The sequence below is a fragment of the Leuresthes tenuis genome, unplaced genomic scaffold (genome assembly GCF_036924035.1).
Source record: "Leuresthes tenuis unplaced genomic scaffold, fLeuTen1.0.hap1 SCAF_8, whole genome shotgun sequence".
Classification (NCBI taxonomy): Eukaryota; Metazoa; Chordata; class Actinopteri; order Atheriniformes; family Atherinopsidae; genus Leuresthes; species Leuresthes tenuis.
This window is the reverse complement of record NW_027325362.1, coordinates 3,647,396-3,671,138: the sequence shown is the minus strand read 5'-3', so window position 1 is coordinate 3,671,138 and position 23,743 is coordinate 3,647,396. Positions and strand designations below refer to the sequence as shown.

General features: G+C 43.6%; 2 protein-coding genes across 3 annotated transcripts in view; one reads left to right on the top strand and one right to left on the bottom strand.

Annotated features, from left to right (window-relative positions):
- Positions 1-2,283: 2,283 nt before the first annotated feature.
- Positions 2,284-14,867, bottom strand: ccdc172 (coiled-coil domain containing 172). The gene is made up of 8 exons (XM_072390324.1): positions 14,789-14,867; positions 14,483-14,568; positions 13,067-13,183; positions 12,196-12,361; positions 10,699-10,800; positions 10,086-10,188; positions 2,486-2,573; positions 2,284-2,319 (listed from the first exon to the last, which is right to left on the bottom strand). Exons 1-8 carry the CDS (start codon positions 14,865-14,867, stop codon positions 2,284-2,286), a joined length of 777 nt encoding a protein of 258 aa, XP_072246425.1.
- Positions 14,868-18,422: 3,555 nt separating this feature from the next.
- The window catches only part of gfra1a (gdnf family receptor alpha 1a), a 116,134-nt gene continuing 110,813 nt past the window's right edge, over positions 18,423-23,743 (top strand). For both annotated transcript variants that reach the window (XM_072390535.1, XM_072390534.1), the window contains exons 1-3: positions 18,423-18,868; positions 19,197-19,502; positions 20,140-20,220. In XM_072390535.1, the coding sequence (XP_072246636.1) occupies positions 18,829-18,868; positions 19,197-19,502; positions 20,140-20,220 (427 nt within the window). In that variant the 5' untranslated portion in view covers positions 18,423-18,828. The remainder of the gene's footprint in view (positions 18,869-19,196; positions 19,503-20,139; positions 20,221-23,743) is intronic.

Genomic DNA, 23,743 nt, shown 5'->3' with positions numbered 1-23,743 from the left:
AAATAAAGCGAGCGCACTGCGTTTTCAAAATAAAGCGAGCGCACTGCGTTTTCAAAATAAAGCGAGCGCACTGCGTTTTCAAAATAAAGCGAGCGCACTGCGTTTTAAAAATAAAGCGAGCGCACTGCGTTTTCAAAATAAAGCGAGCGCACTGCGTTTTCAAAATAAAGCGAGCGCACTGCGTTTTCAGAATAAAGCGAGCGCACTGCGTTTTCAAAATAAAGCGAGCTCACTGCGTTTTCAGAATAAAGCGAGCGCACTGCGTTTTCAGATTAAAGCGAGCGCACTGCGTTTTCAGAATAAAGCGAGCGCACTGCATTTTAAAAATAAAGCGAGCGCACTGCGTTTTCAGAATAAAGCGAGCGCACTGCGTTTTAAAAATGAAGCGAGCGCACTGCATTTTCAGAATAAAGCGAGCGCACTGCATTTTCAGAATAAAGCGAGAGCACTGCGTTTTCAGAATAAAGCGAGCGCACTGCGTTTTCAGAATAAAGCGAGCGCACTGCGTTTTCAGAATAAAGCGAGCGCACTGCGTTTTAAAAATAAAGCGAGCGCACTGCGTTTTAAAAATAAAGCGAGCGCACTGCGTTTTAAAAATAAAGCGAGCGCACTGCGTTTTCAAAATGAAGCGAGCGCACTGCTGCATCGCTTCATTTTCATTTTACAGTCAGATCTTGTCTGCTTTCATCTGTCCGTCTCCTGCTTGTGGGCCTCCACCCGGGTCCTCCACCCGGGTCCTCCACCTCCACCACAGACACAGATAGGAGGCTGCTTCCCTGCATGTGCCTCGGCCAAATGAAGCATCTTTACCGGTTTCCACCCGCACCCTCCGCTGCTCTGTTTTACCCCGATGAGGCGAAGCTCCCCGAGGTCAAAGTTGGAAAGTCGAAATGAGATTGCAGTGCTGACATTCTGCATCATTCTGTCAAGAGTCCCTCTAATCAGCGAGGAAATGAGTGAAGGAATGACCCTCTAACTCATCAGTTAGAGGAAAAACCGAGACTGAGGCTTATTAATCGTACTGATCCCCCATTAGAGGGCAAAATGTCAAACATCTTTTCCTCCTGCAGGTCCCCATATTCTCAGCCTCCCCTCAAACGTCTTTGAACTGTCTGAACACAACAATGGGAAAATAAATCCTGGACAACAGTGATTCTAATTAGTAGTGACCTTTGTCATAAACTAACGTTATTCCTTAACACTGAGGCCTGGAACAGAAATAATCCCAAATAAATACAAAACTGATGGTGAATGAGACTAAAATTAAACATTAAGTTTAGCAAAAATAATCAAATAAAATGAGGAAAAGTCAATTTTTCTGCTTTAAGTTTAAACTCATTTAAGCTCAAGTTTATGTAGCTATTTACTTAGTTTTCAGTTTAATTTGTTATTTTGATTAGAATATATCAAAAATAATTAGAAATACATCATTTGGAAGGAATAAATGGATCAATACGATGTGAAGGACTGACGAACAAGAAAGAAATTAAATATCTTCCCATTAAAAGAACAAATGAAAGTGAAAACTGAGGTAAAGTAAATAAAAAAACAACATTAACACAAACTTTAATGAATGTAGATTAAAATTAATGCAGAAACAAATATTATTCACATTTAATTTGGTTGTTTTTTCATAACTTAACTTATTTTAGTCACATTTATCATCATTTATATATATGTTCTTTTTTAATTAAATCTCCCCAGAGTAGCACAAAGTGCAACGCAGCATATTTGTAGCCATGACGTTGTTGATTTCTATGGTCATAAAAGGTATTTAAACTTTAAAGTTTTATTCTTTGAGCTCGTAGTAAAAAAAGTCAGTGCCTCGTGAAATAAAAATGAATTATTTCACGTTTCAGCATGCTGCCTCTCAGCTCTGACTCAGCACAGGCTGTAGTAATACTGCTCTTTGTACACTAGGGGGCAGTATATAACCACTTTATGTGCTTCTACTGCAGTATTTGCCATGTCTTGCATCTATTTGAGTTACATTTGTTCAGATAAATCTAATTTTAAAATCATTAATACTCATTTAAAAAGCCAGTTGGAGACTGAAGACAAGTTTTAGAACTGAAATCTCTGTCAAAATGGAAATTTAATGCAATTGTTCAAAGTAAATATCAGTGAAACTAATCCTGTCTGATGAGAGCTACATTTTAACTTTGATTACAAGATATTTTTAGTGTAGCATCCCGTCTCCCGCCTGTGTTTTTAACAGCATGTCTGTTTCTAATGAGAGACAAACAATGAACCAAAGTAACCTTCGTGACTCATCAGACGGTCCTAATGCTGCTCGTTTTCCTGGCTGCCGTTCAGTCTCTGCAAACGAATAAAGGAAAAGAATTTAATAAAAAGTCTACACAGGATGGTCCAGAGTGTTTTAACTTTCTATTCTGTCACTGAAAGTCAGTGTTTCCTGTTTGCCTGACATGTTACGCCTCCTTCTGATGACATTCTGAGTTTTGTTTATGACTCAGCAACTTACCGACTGAAGGAGCCGTATTTCTGAGCAGAGCGCGTCTCTCAGATGCTCGAGCTCTCCTTCTTTATGCATCTCCAGCTCCTTCCTCAGCCTGGTAAGACGATTCAAACAGAGGTGGAAGAGTCATCATCACTGTATTTGGTTTTTAAGCTAGTGAATGATTGAATTAAACTATCTGTAGAAGCATTTGGAGGCAGAAGTTTGACCTTTTAAATTAGAGTTTTGCAATAAAATAATAAAATACTCTCTAGTTTTGCATGTAAACACACAACAGATGATACAAAAGACGACATTAAATAGAGAAACATTTAAAATGCTACAGGTGAGCATGAAAAAGGAGCAGGAGGAGAGATAAAGGAGGGGTTCGCCGCTCGGTTTTTGATGAAATCCCTCAAAGTTTGGTGGGATTAGAACATCTATGGTTATGTTTCTAGCTCTACATTAAAAACACGTTATTCTGAGGTGCTGCTGGTCTTCAGTGAGAACTTCAGTGCTTCCACCATTAAAAGCTCTGCGATGGTCCCAAAGTTTAGGTTTCTGGGTATCTTGTTCAAGAGTGATGGCACGTTGGAGCGGGAGATGGACGCTTGGATCGGGGCTTCGTCAGCGGTAATGAGGGCGCTGCTCCAGACCGTCATGGTGAAGGAGCTGAAAGCGAAGCTTTCCATTCACTGCTCCATCTTTGTGCCAAACCTCACCGATGGTCACCAGATCTGGATAGCGACCGAAAGAACGAGATCATAGGTACAAGCGGCTGTAATGAGTTTACCTCAGAGGGTGGCTGGGCTCAGCCTGAGAGATAAGGGGAGGAGCTTCACCATCCAGAGGGAGCTCGGAGTAGAAAGGAGTCAGCTGACGTGGTCAGGATGCCTCCTGGTAGCCTCTCTTTGGAGGTTTTCGGGCTACTCTAACTGGGAGGAGGCCCCGGGGCAGACCCAGGACTCTCTGGAGGGATCATGTATCCCATCTGGCCTGGGAACGCCTCAGGATCCCCCAGGAGGAGCTGGAGAGTGTCGCCGGGGAGACCGCAGATAAGCGGATGGAAATGGATGGATGGATATATCCCATCACTGCTGGTATTGTAGAATCCCAACAATGTGATATTCTCCACCCCCCCACTGGCCCACGTCTCAGTTCTGAACATCAACATCTGACGCAGACCTGGTTTATCCAGACATGGCTTCATTTCCATGTCTCCCGCAGGGCAGCAATAACACAGCTGCGCCAACCAGCCAGCTATGACAGCTCATCTGTGAACGAGCTGGTGACGGTGCAGCCTTTGGAGCGGCACATCCAGCTGAGTGGCCAACTGGCAGATCCACCACTGGAAAAATCTGGAGCGTCATGTTTCAATTCCACGCAACAATGGGAAACATTTCACTTTGAAAAGTACACCAACAGGTCTCAATCAGTGGGTCTACATGACGAGATTAACTGGATTATAGCTACAGTTGGGTTCTGCTCCTTATCTGAGGGTAATTATCCTTGGATATATGGCGGTGAATGAATGGAATCACTGGCACAAAGCATGTCATACCCCGGTACGATAGGTGGCGCTGTCCCCATTTCAGCTATCGCTAATAGAGCCACTTCCTGTTGACGTCTTCACCGCCAACAACAACAAACTCAGGCATTCAGAAAGATGGCGAACGCAGAGCGAGATGAAGCTGCATCCCTCTCCATCTGTGATGAGCTGGTTATGGCACAGACGATGCACAACGGAGCATTCTCCATCGCGTTGTTTCTTTCTTTCTGACGGCGGCGACAGCAACAGTAACATCGTCTCCTTCCACTTCCGGGTGACGATCGCGGGAAAAAATCTGGAGCATGCGCAGAACGCTCGATGCGATCCACTGTCGTCTACGTTTGGATCGAGTTATCTCTGGGACTTAATTCGATCGTGAGTAACCCGATTCGTTTTCTTGTCAGATTAAGGTGTCGACATGAACTCAGTCTTATTGTAATTTAGCCATTAATCCGATCCGATGGCGCTCATGGAACCCCACTGATGGTGGTATCCCATCAAGATTTATGTTTCTGTATTTATCAGACGCTTTTATCCAAAGCGACTTACAAATGAAGATATAACAGCTTTATAAAAAGCTAACAATAAGCTACACAGAAGGAACCCAGGAGTCCGACTCTGTCAGAGGGGACAGAGCAGAGATAGGGTGCAGGCAGAGAAGGAAGTGCAGAAAGATAAAGTGCAGAGATAGAGGGGGGAGGGAAGTACAAGGTAAGTGCTGGGATAGGAGATGCTCTCTAAGAGCTGGGTTTTCAGGAGCTTCTTGAAGATAGACAGGGACGCCCCTGTTCTGGTAGCGCTCGGTAGGTCATTCCACCATCGTGGGACGACACATGAACAGAGTTTGGATTGTCTTAGGCGTGGTGTAGGAGCTGCTAGACGACAATCCTGGGACCAACGGAGGGACCCAGTTGGGACAGAAGCCTTTGCAAGAGCCTTCAAGTAGATGGAGCCGTTCCATTAAGCTCTTTGTAGCTAACATCAGGGACTTGGATCTGATGCAGGCGGCTAAGGGCAGCCAGTAAATCATTTTATCAGTAAATCATTTAACAAAGCAGTCCAACTGTTAGAAAAATTATATAGTTATACTATGAGAAAAGCTGCATGAATAAGAGTTTCTGTGATGGGGGGGGGGGCCTCCTCCTGTCTTTTGGTTCTCATAATACTACTGTCTGAACTCGTCTTCCCATAATATTAAAAGGTGAGAAATGCGCCTTTTCCCATAACATTGTGTGGCCAGCAAGCATAAACAATATAAATAGTACCATTTTGTTAGTCAGACAGCTCTGAGCAGCTTCCTGACAGGTTGTGCCGACTCGTCTCTTTTTTGCAAGAAATAAATGTTTTGTGTTAATCGTATCCAGCGACTCTGAGCCTAATTTTACAGAGAATTTTTCTGACATAATGGTCCTTCAAGCCGGATTCTAAGTCCTTTCCACCTTCCAGGATCGGAGCTGAAACCGTGCACGGGGGAGTCCAGGACTCCTAACTGAAGTCCTCTCAGCAGAGTTTCTGATAGAGGCCGGCTGCCGCTGGCTGGAGGAAAGGTGACAGGATCTACTTTTGAATCAGTGGACAGACTCGCTGGATTCTTTTAACTTACCAGTGGATTTATGGTAAGGAACCCTTTGTGTTACTATTGTTTTTTACTTTGTTACTATTTTTCTGACACCAACCTTCTCTGGAAGCCACAGAATCAACAGCCAGCGATAAACCAAGTGAACATGCACAACGAAGTGAGATCTTAAGTTGCTTGTTGGCAGAATGAAGCAGCAACAACCAAAACAACAGTTCAGTTAAAACAGCTTCAATTACGCTAAATGCACGTGTTACTCTGCTTATTACTGAACCGTGCAGAGCTCACACTGATTAGAGGTTTGAGAGGTTCAGACTGGTATTTGGCTCATCCTTAATCCAACTTGTAAGATGACCACCTGGTGCCTGATGCTCTGAAATGACGGGGTACGCTGTGTGTTTGGACTTCTGGGAAAAGCACAGCTGCTGCTCCCAGCCGACTGGAAGCACACATCTGCACCACTTCCTCCCCTTTCGTAAAGCTGTCTGCTCCTGTGGCGGCACACGATGATTTCATTAACATACATGAAATTGTGTTACTCGGTTCGGTTTGTCTCTGAAGGGCCCACAGCTCTGTGATTGAACTGCTGTGGCAGCTGTGTGAAGGATCCACACTGAGCGACGCACCAAGGGAAGAAAAGCTACCTCTTTCTTCTTTTATTGGAAGATAATGAAACAATAAAGCAGCCGAAGTTAAATTACATTTCCACAGGTTGAGTTTGAAACTTTGCGGTTCTGTTTTTCCTCTTTTCAGGTGAGCACACTTAGTTTCAGGCTGTGTTATAATGTCTCCAGCAGCAGAACACATGCTGGCGTTTTTGATATTGAAGCTTTTTATTAGATTTCCGAAGAGCAGTGACATTTCTAAATGAGCCCTCACATATACTTAAACAGTGATGTGTCACCCAGCAAAATCCTAAATCACACATGGAAAAAATACATAAAGCTGTCAAATCATCAATCCCGCACAAACTCGATGAATACCTCCGGCGTGCGGCGGCGAGCGCTCCACGCCAGCGGCCCCCCCGTTCTGCACACTGAACACTTTTTAAACGACTGTAGCACTCATTCAAATTGACATGCATTCAATTTCCAACAATCAATAAGCAGAGAGTTAAATGTGCGTTTTAAAGAGATGCTGTAGTGGTCGGGGACAGGATTGATGGTCTCTCCTCAGAATGGATGATCATAAGAGCGACTGCAAGGGGGCCCTCTCTTCCAAAGCCACATCCTCAGCATTTCCTCAGGCTAATAAGCCCAGAGGTAATGAAGGACCGAGTGTGCTTAATGAGGCTGATGGATGAACAGGACATGCTACCCACTGGCAGGATTTATGGTGATGCCAAGACAGCCGGGGTGAAGCGAGTCAGTGAAAGAGAAGTAAGGAAAACTACCGGATGATTATTATGTGTTTCCTAACTCTCAGTTCTAATATAAACTCTTAAAGGGGAACTCCGGTGTTTTTAAACCTTATTTCTGGCATGAAATACGTTCATCTGCTCACTGAGAACAGTTTGGTGAAAGTCGGCGTCCTTCGGAAGATATTTAGATAACTGGAGATCCATATAACGGAGGAACGGGGCTTAGAGGATGCAGCCTCTAAATAAGGCATTATCTGTCTTTATTTCACCAATACTTTAAGAAGAATGAATGAATGAATGAGTGCTATAGCTCTGTTAGCTCATAGCTGCTGTTAGCTCATAGCTGCTGTTAGCTCATAGCTGCTGTTAGGTCATAGCTCTGTTAGCTCATAGCTGCTGTTAGCTCATAGCTGCTGTGTTGTTGTTGGTGTCACAGTCTATGTTCTGTCACAGTTTGTTTTTCAGATCGGTTTATGTTTTAATAGTTTTGTGTTTTCAGGTTATGTTCTTGTCTTGTTTCTCCCCGTCACGTTCGGTTCACTCACATCACCTGCTTCGTTGTTCACAGCTGCACCTCGTTCACTGATCACTCCCACAGTATTTAGTCTCCTGGTTTCCTTTCAGTCATCGCATGTTTTAATGTTTTGATATTTTGATATTATGTTTTAATAGTCTTTTAATAGGCTGTGTTGTTGTTATTGGTGGCTATCGGGGGCTTATAGAGGGCTTTCTACACACTCGTCTACTGGGATGACGTCATCGACGTGCCGCTGCAGTACAGCTCATTCCCTCCGGTAAGAACGTCCATCTTACTCAAAGTGGTCGTTCACGTAGTCCAAATCTGATAAATATCCTGCCATGTTGCACAAAACTATCAGCAGCAAACTCTGTGTGAAGTTAGCCGACTGTCACAGAGCACGGAGTGAATAAACTGTGCTGCAGGGGGGCGTGTGGATGAAGTGGTCCCAGTAGAGTGCCTGTGTAGAAATCCCTCCGTTAGCTCTCCTATAGCTGCAAGTAGCCACATAACAGCAGCTATGAGCTAACAGAGCTATAGCACACGTTCATTCATTCATTCTTCTTAAAGTATTGGTGAAATAAAGACAGATAATGCCTTATTTAGAGGCTCTAAGCTCCGTTCACTCCGTTATATGGATCTCGAGGAATCTAAATATCTTCCGAAGGACGCCGACTTTCACCAAACTGTTCTCTGTGCCAGAAATAAGGTCCAGGTTTAAAAATACCGGAGGAAAATGGTCCTGAAATGTTACTTAAACACTAAAAAAGTATGTAGGTTTGGTCATTCCTTCATATCCAAAGCGGCTCAGAGTAGAAATAATCCACAGCAGTGACATCAGCGACCCCTCTTTCCTGGAACACTATTGATTTCCAGCCTTTCATTAAATAATGGAAGTCTCTTTGTGTAGAAACCAGGCGGACCGCAGCTCACCTACAAACCTGCTTTGATTGGAAGACCTCATCATATCTTTCTGACATCCACAGGCTGCTTGTTGTTTCCTGTTTGTGTCCTTTGTTTAGTTTGGATTCAGACATTTAAAGAGGATTAAAATGTGTTGAATGGAGAATGTTTCCGTGTGTTTGGCAGCTGTACATTCATCCCACTACTCCTGATAAATAATCCATCTCTGCAGTTATTACACGTCCAGGAGGAGGAGGGGGGGGCAGTGAGTCCTATGCTACGTCCTGCACAGTCAGCAGATATCAGATATTCTGTTTAATCATCATTAACTAAACTAAATCTTTACCAAACTGATGTCAAACGGCGATGAAGCAAAATGTGAAAGGCGTGACCTCACAGATGAACTCACTGATTTGTGCAGTTTGAACTGGATCTGCAGCCTGAAAGTCAGCTGGCTGCACATGTCAGGGTTACATCACACTGACATGCAGACACCATCACTCTCTCGTTTTAACCCTGTTTTTTAATGCTTGGACTTGCTGATGCTGAACTTTTTTTAACTATAACCAGATAAAAACTGGCAGCCGATCTCCAAATATCCTTCAAGCGTTTCCAAGCTATAAGAAGGTGATTGTGGTCACAGTTATCAATGAGTTCTTCTTTCTTAGAAAGGTTAATCTGATGTTTTGGGTGGTGGTTGCCTTACTTTTTACCTCCACAGGCCTTCTGCTCCCCCTGTACGGCACCTCTATCTGTCCTCCTGGTTTTCCTTTGCTCCTTAGCTTCAGTCAGTCTTAGTGCTGTTGGTTTGTTTAGCTTATCCTGCCGCTGCAGCGCTCTTTAATAAAGCCACGTGGGCCTCCTCCCTCTGCTGGTCCTGTGTTTTTGGTCCTAACCTCAGTGAAACCTGCACCCAGATGTAATCTGGCTAATTCTGATGAATCTAAATGACTTGGGACTTGGTTTCTGCTCATTTTGCAGTGGACACAGAGTTAAATATGCTGTTTTTAAGACACACAACATGAGTAAGCTACTGAAATGACAGAAATATTAGCCCCTTTTTTAAAAGTATTTCCTCCAAATGATCAGTTTATGCAGAAAAGTAGTTTTTTTTCCAGTTAAAGCATTATGTATGGTTCAAATAAAGTTCTTGATTGGTGTAAATACTTAGCTTTACGCACCTCATTCAACTTCCCTGCATCAATCACATTAGCCTCAGGTTGTTTTTTTTCTACTTGTTGACTAAATGGATTACACTGCAGATGCATTGCAAAGCTTCAATTAAGCCAATTGGTCCTAATGATCTGTTATTTACACCTCCAGATTTGGACTCCAGCCAAGAGGATAAAGAGGTGGAGTCCAATGAGGAGAGCTGGGATGACGGGTCCATTCAGCACTTCTCACAGTATGATTCACATCAAGCCCTCGTAAATAACAACCTTTATGTAACAGGCATGGGAACAGCTGGGTTTGTTTCTGAAAAGAGCCTTAAACATTGCAGCTATTATTCCTACAACTGAGACGGGTTTTTTATAAATATATATACAAAGGAAAACCCCAGGTTCCCTGGAGGGAGGAGGGTTGTACAGAAGAAACTGCTGAATCACCTCCAGCTGTTCCAGCTCCAGTGGTCTCATACGTATCATGCTCTGACGTGATGTAACTGATGGTGAATTTGCTTCTTTCTGCTTTGTTAAATTACACAAACCTCCCAAAGCTCACCTCAGACAGGTGCTGTCAGTGAGATGCTTCTGGCTGACAAACTGGCTCTCCGACCTCAGAGATTCTGTCCGAGCTCGAGCTTCCCTCAGCTGCCCATCCAAGTCTGCAGTTGAGAGAAATAAATCCAACATAAAATGACTTCCTCCCAGCTGGAGGTGCAGCAGTGTAGGTGCATTGTTGCTGAGTTAGCTGAGACTACGACTCAAGGTTTGGATCAGACACCATTCTAACCTGGTGTGATCTCCCTCAGAAGGCAGAATGAAGCTCATTCACACATCTGTTCTGCCTTCAAACTCATGTAATTATCACTAAAGATGAACACCAAAGATAGTCTAAGACATCTCATGCACAAAAACGTAGTTTTCTGTGCTTAAATCTGCGTTTGTACTGAGACTGAAGACAGCAGACAGTGTTCTTTCCAATCTACTCATGAAGCCAGAGCATCAACATCTGGACTCAAGATTCAAGAGTCTTGGCAGCTCATTTAAATCTAATAAAGCAGGAAAAGTGTTTACTGCAGTTATCTGAAGCCGTGGGAACCAATGGGGTTATAAAGCCTGTCAGTGAGCATGAATGAGGCAGAAAACCTTCACGATGGCTGAACGTTTAACACCTTTCTGCGTGTTCTGCAGGCGCTGAAGCTCGAGCAGGAGGTTCCTCTTCTCCTCCTCCACCGAGCTCATGTGGCTGCTCCTCCTGCTCATCGACTCCATCTCTGACCGTGGAGGAGAAAAAAGGCAAATAATCTGAATTAAACTGCTCAACAACTGAAACGTTTGTCTCCAAAAGGTGACGAGTGGAAGGTTTCCTGACATGAAAACTGTTTTTAATTGGTGAAAAGAGCTTTTAATTCAACTCATTTAAATCAAATCATACGTGGACTGCATCTAGGATAAACTTTTATCAATATGATGTCTGTAAAATGATTAGATTAAATAAAATATAGTCCTCAGAAACAAGTTGTGAGGATTGTATATAGTTATCTAACCAAGTGTCGGACTAATCAAGCTGAATCCAGGACTAAACTGAAGTTATATCTGCAGAAGGTGAGATTATTCCTCCATCCCTCAGGTCCATGTGAACACCTTTAACTTTTAAATCAGCATCACCTCAACTCCACTTCTTGCCAGACTTGCGAGCCTTTGGTTAACTGCATCTGGCAGCTAAAGACAGTTTCCCCACTGAGGATGTTTCTCCAGCTCCTGTAGTTTCACCTCATACCCGAGTTAACTGTATTATCTGTTTCCTTTCCACACATTTTCAACGTGGGGCCAATGCCCCCCTGCTGGGGGCACCAGATATCACAGCTGATGTGTGAAGTTTTCACTGCAGTTTGTTATCAGGAACACATTTACAGCTGTGCAAATATGGAACGCTATCTAAATCAAAATGAAATGAACACACACTCTGAATAATGAAATAATCGCTCCTGAAATCAACTAAAAACATTGAGAAAATGTCAGTTTTCAGTGGACAACTCACTGATTTCACCACAGGTTAATTTTCTGATGGTATATTTATTCATTTCACGACACTTTTGAGTCATAACCCTCCCGGACCTGCTTAGTTTTCATTCATATTAGACCTACAAGGCCTGCTTTTAAGACTCCACTGCACCTGTGAGCTTTTGTGTCTGTCACATATGGGCCAGCTGTAAATAAAGCTTCTCCCCTTCCCATATTTTCCTGTTTCTGTTGTCAAACGTCACAACAAATCTGCCACTGTAACTGAAAAGTGTCTCATTAGGACTGAGTGCCAGCCTTCTGTCATACCTGGATCAGTTTTTCATTGAACAGAAAAGGAAAAATGGGACCAATTGTTCTGAAAAGACGTGCAAACAACGTTTTGGAGACTATTCTGAGCGAGTGCCCCCGCTTTCCAGCAGGGAATTGGGTTATGGTCATTGAAATCGGTCTAAAATGGGGCTGAATGACTCTTCACTTTGTCAGAAATAGGCCGTAAACATGCACTAATATCACGTACCAAACACTAACTACTTTGAGTACATCATAGAGCAAGATAAAATGATGTTGAGATGAGCAGTCAGGGCCACATGCACATTATACAGCCTCTGCCTGGTCTGACAACAGGACAGAACGTGTTTTATGACCTTTGTGTAATGAGTCCACCTCCCTCTCCAAGGCCAGGAGCTCAGTGTGTGTTTGGCTCTCGAACAGAGTCGCTCTGTTCCCTGGAAGACTGAAGTCACTGTTGAACCTTGAGATCTCTTGAAGGAAGTTTTCCTCTTCTTCTTTCGACTCCCTCCTTAACTTGGCCTGCAATGAAAAGAAGACTCATGAGAAATGCTCCAAACAATAACCGTGATACACCTGCCAAACACACAGGAGTGTTGTTTCACTTTCAAGCATCATTTTCAGTCTTTTTCCTTTGATACGTGCGCTCTTTTCCATGCAGATATGCTTCAAAATGCACACCAAGACGAAGGTAAATGAAGTGGTCGCTGCAGCTCTGCTGCTCAGAGAGGGCTCTGGAAGTTTAAATCATTTTAAAAGCTCTACAATGCTCTGAACATTGCAGAAAACACCCAGTTTCTCTGACATACAGGTGGACCGGTCGGGCAGCTTGTTCAGAACACCGGCGAGTCAATATTTAAAGAGTTTAAACCATTTTCACACACGATCACCAGAGAATATCTGAAGAATCTGGCCCCAATTTTCTCTGCAGTTGCTGTTCTCTGCCTGAGAGTCAACAGGCCGTTAATCCCCACAACAATGCCAGATTATTACGGTTTTGTGCTAATATCACATCTATTTTGGCATATTTGCAATACCATAAAGTGAGTGGAGGGAAGCAAACTTGGATTCAGTAAATTCTCAAAGAGTTTAACTTCTGAATTTACTCCCTAATTTATTACAAGTTATTACAAGCGAAGCTGCCGGGTAAAAACTGCAGAAACATCCCACACAGAGGCCTCCACATAACCAGGATGATTTCAGAGGCAAATTCAAGCTTCAACCCACCAGATGTTCCCCGAGGAGACTCTGCTGACGGAGAAGCTCCTCAATTTGCTTCAGCATCTGGTCCTCGCGTCTCTCCATCAGATCGTGCTGCAGCCTCAGCGTGGACAAGTGCTGAGCCTGGAGCGCAAACACAGGGTTGGAAAGTCGGGGCGCGTAACCTGACAGACCTGGTCAGCGACATTAATGAGGTTTACCGTGTGACAGGCAGTGGGCACGATCCCACACGGCCTGTCTCACAAGTCTGAGAGACCAGAGATTAGCCAGTCAGTGCCTTCTTATATCTATTCTCATAATATTGACTTTGAAAATGTCCTTGTTTAGTTCTCACCGACGCTTTACTTTGTGTAATTATACAGCAGCGCACCCCTCAAGAAAGAAAAGTGGCAAATGATATAAGAGGCTAATGTCTCGCCTGCAGCAGACCTTCCTGTAGAGTTTTCAGTTTTCTTACTTGAGCTTTTTAAGGAAGAAATGAGTTTATTGGTTCCCATGCGGCAGTGGAGAAGCGCAGTGCGTTTTCTGCGAGCACAATCAGCATCCAAGTTTTCTAAACACTATAATTACGTTAAAGACAGCTCTCATAAACCGTGAGAGGCTTTTCCACAAGAGCTGTAAACACACTGCGCAGTAAACACATCATGCATATCTGAGAGATGTAAACAGTTTCCATATCCCGTCCTCAAGAGCCGCAACAGAAATCTTTGTTGGGCGGAGATAACACACAAATGTTCAGGCAAATTCAGCACATTTTTTGATTACACCCAAGTCAATGTCTGAGGGGTCAAAGAGCCGGGTCGGACGGCACATCTCACACATGCTGAGAGGCTTCACTAATGTTATCCGGTGGAAATTAGCCATTGATTTTACAGTGGCACACCCAATCCATCGCTGATGAAATTAATCGTGAAGATTGAGTGCTTTAAATCATAAAGAAAATCAGCTCATCAATATGCCAATACGCTCCTATTTATCGCCTGCAACATGCCACTAATGCTCCATGCTGCCTCGGGATGAAACAGTCAGCACTGTTTCTGTCTTATTCTCTGTAAAAGTAATCCATCGGGAAATTCATCCATTTCCCTCCAGACTCCTCAGACAAAATGCTAAAATAAAAAAGCAGGTTTTAGATGACACAGTTTCTTATGTAAAATGTTCAGGAACACACTTATTCATACTGTACAATGCAAAACACCTGTACAGCTACTGCCATCTCCTCTGAAATGTAGTGAAATGGTTTAAAGCCATCTTGAAACATCTTGAAACAATTTAAATCATCAAAGTTTGTCACAAAACTGTTCTAGTGAGAGGATCTGTCCAGTTAATGGATGGATTAAAGCTAATCTAGCCTGTTACAGTATGTCTTTGTCATTTATTTAGTGCCAAGGAATTAAATGCAGGATAAACTTTAAGCCTCACCTTTTTATCAAGTTCCCCTCTTGTCTTATCATACTTTTCAGTAGCACTCTTGATCCTCTCATTGCATCTGATGATGGCTACTTTGACTGAAACGAAGGTTAGTGATCAATAACCTGCAAAGTACTACAGAAAAGCTGGTCAACCTGCCAAAAATGGGCTCAGTGTATGCATTTCTCTCTGGCTTTGAGGAATAAGTGCGTTTATTTTATGCTCAAATAAAAAATCTCTGTCATTTCAACATCTAGTTGAAGATGAGCAGCTACTGTTAGTTCATGCAAATAGCAAGTTTCAGGGAGAAAATCATACCATCTTTGAATTTCTGTGTCTGTCCCGTTAGCTGCTGTTCAGTTAGAAGGATTTGTTGAAAAAGAGTGTCTAAACTCATCTTCACCCAATAACTTGTTTGATAGATAAAGTACTATGACAGGGATTTATTATATTGCGTACAACTAGTAGCTAGTTAGTGGGCTGAAAACTAGCTAACTGAGTGACGCTGCATCGGCCGAAAATCCACCGCCGGTTTATCCGTTTATATGAAAAATAATATTGATGATAAGTTTAAAGACGTTGTTTCAGCGTTAATTACAAAACAACATAAAGTGTAAACATTAATAGGTGAAGTTTGTCAAATAAAAATTAAATATATATTTATATTTGATCGAATGCAGCGAACGAGCTGCTTGTGTCCCGGATGTAACGGTTACAGAACATCAAAAGAGAACGAGCTAACGGCTAGAAGTTAGCAAGCCGCTAACTGTTTTTATTGTTTAGAATTGTTTAGAAAAGTGTAAACCATCGTGTAAATTATGACAAAGCTTAGGCGGAATGTTTAAAATGGCGTTTACACGGCTGAAGCCACCGCTTTATCAAATGGGTGCTGGTTAGCTGCATGCGGTCACCATCGACAAACACACGGTGCCGCTGTTCATCGGAGCGATAAGTCATCGCCACCGACATATTGGTGAGGGAGAAACCTCGCTTTCTAATCCGTAAAGTCAATTAAAGCAGGTGTACATAATCATCATCCTCCTAATTTTAAACAGATTTACAATTTGTTTAGTTTGCTACAAAAACTGGACATGCTTTTATGATAGACGACACCAGAATAGGAGTAGTCATTCTTAAATACTTTAACTTTAGGAATCGTTTGTAATATTTACACTGAGATAATTTACACGTTTCAAAGTTTATTTTCTTTAACTATATGTGTTATTGTTTCATTTATAACTTTACAAAATACATAGATGTTTTCTTATGTACAAAATTGTCCTTTTATTTGCAGGGTTGAGCAGAGTTGCTCGTAAACATTCAAATATTACTTTTTCACACTGGAAAACTGGGGCAACAGTCATGGAGACTGGCTGAACAGTTTCTTATTGCAATGATGTCAAAAACATTTTAGTAGTCTGAGTGCAAGAGGTAAACTTCATATGGATCAGACATGCTGTATGTTACCATAGAAAAGTCTGGAGGCTCCCCTTATTTCTTTATTTTTTTGCTTCCAAGCAGCCAAACTTTCATATAATCTTTTAAAGTGGTCAATCGAACGATTTCTGAAGGTCTTTTAATGTTTGTCTTTGGACATTTGCTGGACACTTTCAGTCCAGTCCTTGTACCTGACTGTTTCCAGCCACTCAACACTGACCTATGAATCATTCAAGCATAAAAAGAGCTATTAGCTGAAAACTTGGCATATCTCAGCATGGTGTGCAGTGTGTCCTTAAAACATTTGAGGAAACTGGACAAGTGGAGGGCAAAAGAAGAAGTGTCAGGCCTAAAAAACTATCTACAGGATCTGAAAGTGATGTCCTTAAGAAAGAGGAAAAAATCCAGCTGTGACCTGACAGGACCTGAGAGATGCATCTGGACCTTCAGCTGATCCATCTACTGTTGGCCCAAGCCTCATCAGAAATGGGCTCCATGGAAGGGTGGCTGTCAAGAAGCCGTTCTTAAGGAAGGGAAACAGGGAGAAAAGGCTGAGCTATGCCAAATGACACAAGAAGTGGACTGAAAATCAGTGGCAACAGGTCTTATGGAGGGATGAATCCTCCCCAGAGCCCGGACCTCAACATTATTGAAGCAGTGTGGGATCATCTGACAGAGAACGGAACAAAAGGCAGCCCACATCCAAAGAAGAGCTTTGGGATGTCCTTCAAGAAGCCTGGAGAACTATTCCTGAAGACTCCTTAAAGAAATGACAGAAAGCTTGTCTCAGAGGGTTCAGGCTGAGTTGGAGAATAAAGGAGCTCAGACCAGATGTTCACTTTAAAGCTTGTTTTTTTTGCAGATGACTTCATGTATAGCGGACACCTGCAGCACCATCATAGCACTACGCCCCCCTTCGGTAATCTTCCCAGGCTTAAGGTATCAATATTTAAGTCCAAACTTAAATGCTCCGGAGCACAAACCACATTGTATTATAAAACAAAGCCTGATAATGAATGTATGCAACGTCAGTCCAACAGATGACCCAAGTCGAGTGTTTGGTGTTGTGAAATGCTGTAACAGCACAGTCAGCTTTCTCAGAACCGAGTCCCACTGCGTCCATTCGTCACACAGCTCCAGTTTTTTTTAACCACCGCTGGGACACAGCAGCTTCTGATCCGGTGCCATGAAGCACATTACAGTGTGAAATGCCAAATGACCATAAGACTACATCATCCTGACATTCATTTACAAAATTAATATCACGTATTGATTGAGGCTTTTCATAAATCTCCAGACCGAGCCTTCCGCTGACTGGCAAGGTTCCCTTTGGAGACTTTAGAACAGCGGAGTCATCAAACTGAAAGCAGACAATTATCCCACACCGTAGCCTGCGCCTGTCAGTCGTTTCTTCCCATTTTCTGTCTCTTCCGGTCAGGTTCTCTGTGAAAATGCCAGCGGACGCCCGCCAAAACTGAAGGTAATTTAAAAAAGTGACCCAACCCGCCGTGGCTGACACATCTGTGTCTCATAACACGTTCCTTATCAACTTCATCCCTGCTCTGAATGCACCCCCCGCCTCTCTCTGAGTTGATTTACTGTGCCGGCCACCAGCATCCCTGATTGATCCGGCCCAGTCTTTAATGCAGAGAGGCTCATTGACATGTCCGGCTCCCATGAATCTAAGCAAGTGGATTAGCTTCTGAATAGCCCTTATTGGCAATCGATGGGCTGGAGGCGGAGTCGCAGGATGCATCATCCCTGTTGGTATAATTATGATGTGACTATGTGGCCATAAACTGATCAAACAGGGTTTAACTCCAGCATGTTGCAGGTTTCCCATCATTACTCTTAACAGTGACCTTTATTTTACGATCACCAACAGATGGCGGCAGTCTCTCAGAGTCCGCTCTCTGTTGACTGAGGGCAGGTTCTCAGAATCAAACATGCTTTTAGCAGATATTGTGTTTTATGCCTTTAATATGTGCAGTCTAGCCTCTTTAAAGCCGTCTGCTTATGTTATTTAGACCCACTAAAAGGGATTAACGTGACAGAAAAGTGGGAGGAGCCACGCGCATGCTTGGAAATATGAATTTTGGGTTTGCGTGCAGCTGAAACACCCTTCTGAGCTGCTCCACGTGTTGCTGTATCTGTGGCGTCATAAACAGGCTCTGGGGTCACGCACTTTGCCCCTGCAGCCCACACACACCCCGAGCTGCTGGATTTCAGCATTTTTTAATCCCTTTCATTGATACAGCAACGCTCATTTGCATATTAATTGTCCAGAGTGTTCTCCTTTAATTTTGAACTCATTTTCACGCTGAGATCATAACCCTAAAAATGATGAGTGGGTTCCCGGGCTTCACTTCACTTTCTGTGGATCTCATATCCTGTAGTGATCGGGTTTGCTGTGATGGAAGCTCTGTGATCGCACATTTATGATAAGATACTGTAGTTTAAAGCGAGGGGGGGTGGGGGGGAGCTGGCGCTCTCCCCCCTGCTGAATGCGCCAGACAGCAGTGGGACTCCAGTTGGCTGCGCGCGCTCAGACGCACAGACGCAGCGAGCATCCCACTGGCTGGACTTGGAGGACGCTCTCCCGTTTCGTTTCCACCGCTGCTCTTGATTTCTTGTCTTTTTGTGTCCTGGAGGTGTGAGGACCACCCGGAAGAAGCGCTTTATTTGTGTACAACCCCCCCAGAAGTCGGGACTGGCCACTTTTCTTTTCTTTTTGTGGCGGGGATGTTATTTTTCGCATGAGGCGAACTGGATTTGCTCTCTACAGCGGAGCGCACACTGCATCTTTTCAATGGATTTCGATACAGTGGAAGTACCCTGGGAATTAAACTACTGATAACTCGCCTTCACTTCGTGAATTCCGTTCTAACAAGGGTTTTTGTTTCACGCGTAGAGGAGAAACGATGATCTTCGCGGTGTTTTATGTTCTTCTGCCTCTTTTAGGTGAGTTTTTTAACAGATCGGATCGCTTGATGCTAAATTATTCCTTAGATGAAGGATTCTGTTGGAAAGGGTGCGTCTGGCAGATGCAACACTATCCCAGAGTCTAAAAATCCTGAAGTAGCCTCATGAAATAAACTAGTTGAGAAGTATGTCGCTGCTTTCAATGATGTGGTTACATAAAATAGAACCTGCGCTGGTTACTCTATCAGAGCTTTGATCTGTTTTAACCCCCGAAAGCAGCTTGTTTACAGCATAGAAGTGGCCAAACCACAGATAAAATGGACAAGGAGACTTTTGTTTTTAACTTTGCTGTAAATTCTGTCTCCAGATGTGTTGTCTTACGCGCAGGAGAACCTGCGCGCTGGAGCCAGCCGGCTGGACTGCGTGAGGGCCAATGACCAGTGCCAGAGGGAGCAGGCGTGCAGCACCAAGTACCGCACGATGAGGCAGTGCGTGGCCGGCGGCAAGGAGAGCAACTTCAGCATGGTGGCCGGTCTGGAGGCCAAGGAGGAGTGCCGCAGCGCGATGGAGGCGCTCAAACAGAGCCCGCTGTACAACTGCCGGTGTAAAAGGGGCATGAAGAAGGAGAAGAACTGCTTGCGCATTTACTGGGGGAACTACCAGTCCTTACAAGGTTGGGGCGCACTTTTTTCTCTTTAGTTTACTGGTTGTTGTAGTTTAGAAGGAACTGATTTAAAATGTGGCCAAGAATAAAGAGAATAAAGCAGCAGCTCATGTTTGCATCTGTGTCCAGTGTGAAATGGACAATCTATAATCTATATATGACAGATGATTAGTGGGTCCAGCCTCAGCTGAATGAAGGGGGGCACCATCCCTCCCCTGCTTCCATCTCTGTGACCCTCCATTAAACCCCAAACACACAAACTCAGAAAAGTGGCACACAGCCAACGCAGTGTTCAAACAACACGATGTCGAGGTACTTCTTGACCTCTTGAATCCCTTCCCTTGGAGCTAATGGGGCGTGAAGCCCCTCAGCGCTGGCTGTGCCGTCTTAAAGTGTTGATCGGTCCCTAAACCGCATCCAGCTCATTTGCAGTGGGGCCACTTCCAGTTGTGCAACACAGCTGACCAGCCTGCTCAGCCAAGCGTGTGGCTGTGTGCCAGCACGGATATCGACTGACCCAAATAACCCAAATAACCCGTGGCACAAGCAGGCCAAAGCGAGGAGTGAAAGATGCGAAACAAAACGGGTTCGAAACTAACTGCCCAGCCTTCTGTGACTCCATCTAACGCCATTGTCTCTGTCACAGGTAATGATTTCCTGGAGGATTCTCCGTATGAACCGGAAAACAGCCGTTTATCTGACATTTTCCGCCTGGCTCCCATCATAGGTAAGATTGAGAAAACCCTCCTCTGGGGGGGGGGCTTTCTCTGCATCCCTTCAGTGTCTCAGGTTGGATGAAAGTGTGCATGCTCTCACTGGTGGAGCTTCTCTTCTTCTAATCCTCCCTCTTCTCCTTCCTGTTCCGTCTCTTTCCCGACGTTCTCACCCAGCATGCAGGTTGGAGGAGACCCTGCATGGGGAGCTATAGTTCTGAGTCTCATCCAGCAGTGGATAAAAGCTTCAGATGCTGAGGTTCTGGGGGTGGTCCCACGTTATTTTGCTCTGGTTTTGGGGGTTTTAGCTTCCTGTTGTGGCTGTTTTACTCCACTTGTTGAGGAGAGCGTGAGTGTTTCTGAGGGCATGACAAGCATTTTTCTGCTCTGAGCTGAGTGTGGAAGAGATGCTGAATCAAGCCTCTAGATGGCGATGTTATTCCCTTGTTCACAGCCACTCAGAGCTGTGCTCACGGTGCTCAGCTGAGGCTGTTGTGTGTATTTGAGTGGACTGATTGTGGAGCAAGGTTGCAGCTGCTTATATTTTCAGTAATAAAACAGAGACCTTCAGAGAGAAAGGCCGATATTTGGACTTCTTTTAAAAGAGATCCATGTTTCTTTTTTACCTCACAATGGAGTGATATGCCCTAAATCAGTGTTTCTACTTCAGAGGCTGGGGGAAAGTCTTGGACTTTCTGCCCGTCAGTCCCAGAGAGGACGAGTCACTCGCTGACAGGCTGACCTGAAACAACAAGTTCTTGCAGGTGGCATCACTCTGCAGTGGAAACAGACGGATTTATAGGACTGTTCCTCTGCATATTTGATGTCCAAATCCCTTTTTTACACTGTTTGAAAAGATTGCATCTTTATATTTTTAGACATCCTCTCATTAGGAACAGCAATAAGTTCAAAACCAGCCACTTTGTGGCCCCTTTAGATTTATTCTAGGGCCCCTGACGTGTGTTCAGTGCTCCTTCATGCACCACTTTACAGTACATTCATCTACAGCCGTGTGTGGAGCCTTTGCTCCAATTTCCAGGGACAGAACAATGTCAATATGCAAGGATTGTGCAAAGAAAGAGCAGTTTCTGATCGTTGGAGGAGAATCACAGAGCAGAGCAGAGGCTGAGAGGTGAAGGTTAATCAGTGAATAGCAGGGGGACTCTTGGAGAAGAGGGGGCAGGGACACAGAAAGCATGGCATCACTCTGCCTCCTTTACTGTTTCTGTGGAAATGAAGGATGGAGGCAGAAATGATTAGAGCCTGTTTTTGATCACTCTTTTTACGCCTCGCCTCTACAGTGCAGCTGAACTGATAAGATGACGGCAAATTAGCACAAAAAGAGCCATTCTTTTAAAGTGGACCAGAACCAAGCGTTTTTAAATCTCGTGCCGTTGGATTTCATTTCTTTCATATCAGCTGGAATCTTCTGTCTCTGGCTGTCAGTCTCAGGCTGAGTTATTTTCCTGAATGCGCTCTGAGACACTCGGTGGTGATCTCCTGTTTCAGGACGCTCTCTGACTGCGGTGCATGTTTATCTCAGCGAGGCACTTTGATTTAGTCATACCAGACTATTGGAACAATAGAGCGGCGCGATGATCCTGTAATCCCATAATCGACCCCTCATCTCTGACTGATGCCACTAATCTCCGGTGACACTCAGACACACTCTGCAGCCCCTGAACACCTGCTCCCAAATGGCACGGCCATGCACGTATGGAGCCGTCTTAGCCATAAAATAACTTATTTGCAAGTGAAACTGCACTGACATTTGCTGTTTACAGAATAATTAGAATAAGTAAGGTCACTTTAACCTTTTAATGTGCTGCTCTGCTGTTCGGTAGAGCACATTTTTCAGGGATTATACTGATTCATATTCAAAATTTGTGGAAGTAAACCTCCGTAAACCATCTCTACTACTTAGTTTAAGTATGTTATTCCTTTGGTTTTCCATATTTTAATTCTATTACCATGAAATGACGTCCAAACTGCTTGTTAAAAAACATTTATTCTCATTTTTAGTGCTCATAAAATGCAAAGAAATGTTTTCCTTCGGTGCAGACGTTAAAGAGTTAACAAGGCAAGGTTCAGAGAGCTCATGTGGGCCGTTTAGAGAATTATTCCAAAACTTTCAGCCCATCCCGGCTCTACTTTGTTGTTTAGTTCTCACAGATCTGTGGAAGTGGCCGTGAATAAAACACATTTAATGCAACTTGTATAAAACATTGACAAAGTATTCAGTTTAGATTCGAAGATATCTCTTTTGCCAGATGATGTAATCTGACATTTTAGTCAATAGATGTGCACACAGCGGCGCCGCTGGGTTTATTTAGCTAATTATTTTCAGATCTTTACCTGAGGCAGAGTGCTTTTAGCTCTGGGGAGTCCAGTGAGTCACAGCCATGTGTGAGCCACTGGCTTCTTTCACTGAAAAATGAGCAATTACTTGTTTGGGATTGAGACTCCTCAGCTGTGTTTCTGAGAGCATGAAAAGCCGTAAACATTTTGGCCAAAAGAATGGCGCTAACTCACCTCTGGGAACGATGTCAGCAGTGCAGCACCTCTGAAGGTTTGAGGTGTTCGTCAGACGTCAGAAAGCAATAACGATTAAATGCTTTCTGCGCTGTTTTTGCAGCCTTTCACAGAGTTTGTCCTGAGCAGCTTCTTTTTCTGGCAGGCTGGTGGAAATGTTGCAGGGACCGGTACCGAACCAAACAGCTGATTTCTTGGTCATTTTCCAGCTTTAGCTGTTAAAACAGACCTGTGGAAGATTTTCAACTCCCTGCTTTATGGATTTTTGTAGCAATGTAACCAACTTTAGTTCTTGAGCATCATTTAATACGTCACATGTGATGTAATACTCACCGAGTGGAAGGATTGAACTGATGATATACGCCTGTGTTCTCCTGGTTTGATTTAGATTTCTAATTGCATTTCTTATTTTCCTGCTTAAAACATGCCTTTTTTCAGGGTTTTAATCTTTTGTGTTGATGCTTCGGGGTTCACTGAAAGTAAAAAAAGGGGCTTAGTTAACTTTCTACTGAGAGCACACAACACACATGACCTACAGTGACATAATATATTTATAAATGGCCACTTTTCTTTAAGCTTCCGCTTGAAAACGAGGAAACTCGAGCACCAGTGAGACGCTAGGGGGCGCTGTAGCTACTCGTGTTCTGCTTTTATATTTGAAATCTTGATTTGTGAATACTAAAATCACTCTTCTGAAAAATAAGGGCATCAATTAAACAAAACAAAAACATTTGGCCAACTATCACGTTAGTTTTAGTTTTAGTGCGACACATTTTGAACTTTTGACCTTTCTTTCACTTCCTGGGAACAAAACTTGAGCAAAGTCATGGAATCGCAAAAGAAATGGATCGCTTTTCAGTTCATAAACGTTCCCTGTGGTGACTCAAAACCTGGATAGGAGAGTGATTGTGAGCATAATAGGGCCTGAAGAAGGTGCTAATCTCATCGCTGTGGTTGCTAACGACAACTAAGAAAAGGCGAGAGTGGAGATGAGGAGGCGGACCT

What these genes read in the sequence shown, in the direction of transcription:
- ccdc172 (XM_072390324.1), bottom strand. Translation starts at nt 14,867, where the DNA reads ATGAGTTTAGACACTCTTTTTCAACAAATCCTTCTAACTGAACAGCAG. An exon ending in GACACAGAAATTCAAAGATG is followed by an intron (nt 14,569 to 14,788) that starts GTATGATTTTCT and finishes CCTTCGTTTCAG; the next exon opens with TCAAAGTAGCCATCATCAGA. An exon ending in GAGGGGAACTTGATAAAAAG is followed by an intron (nt 13,184 to 14,482) that starts GTGAGGCTTAAA and finishes TTTGCGCTCCAG; the next exon opens with GCTCAGCACTTGTCCACGCT.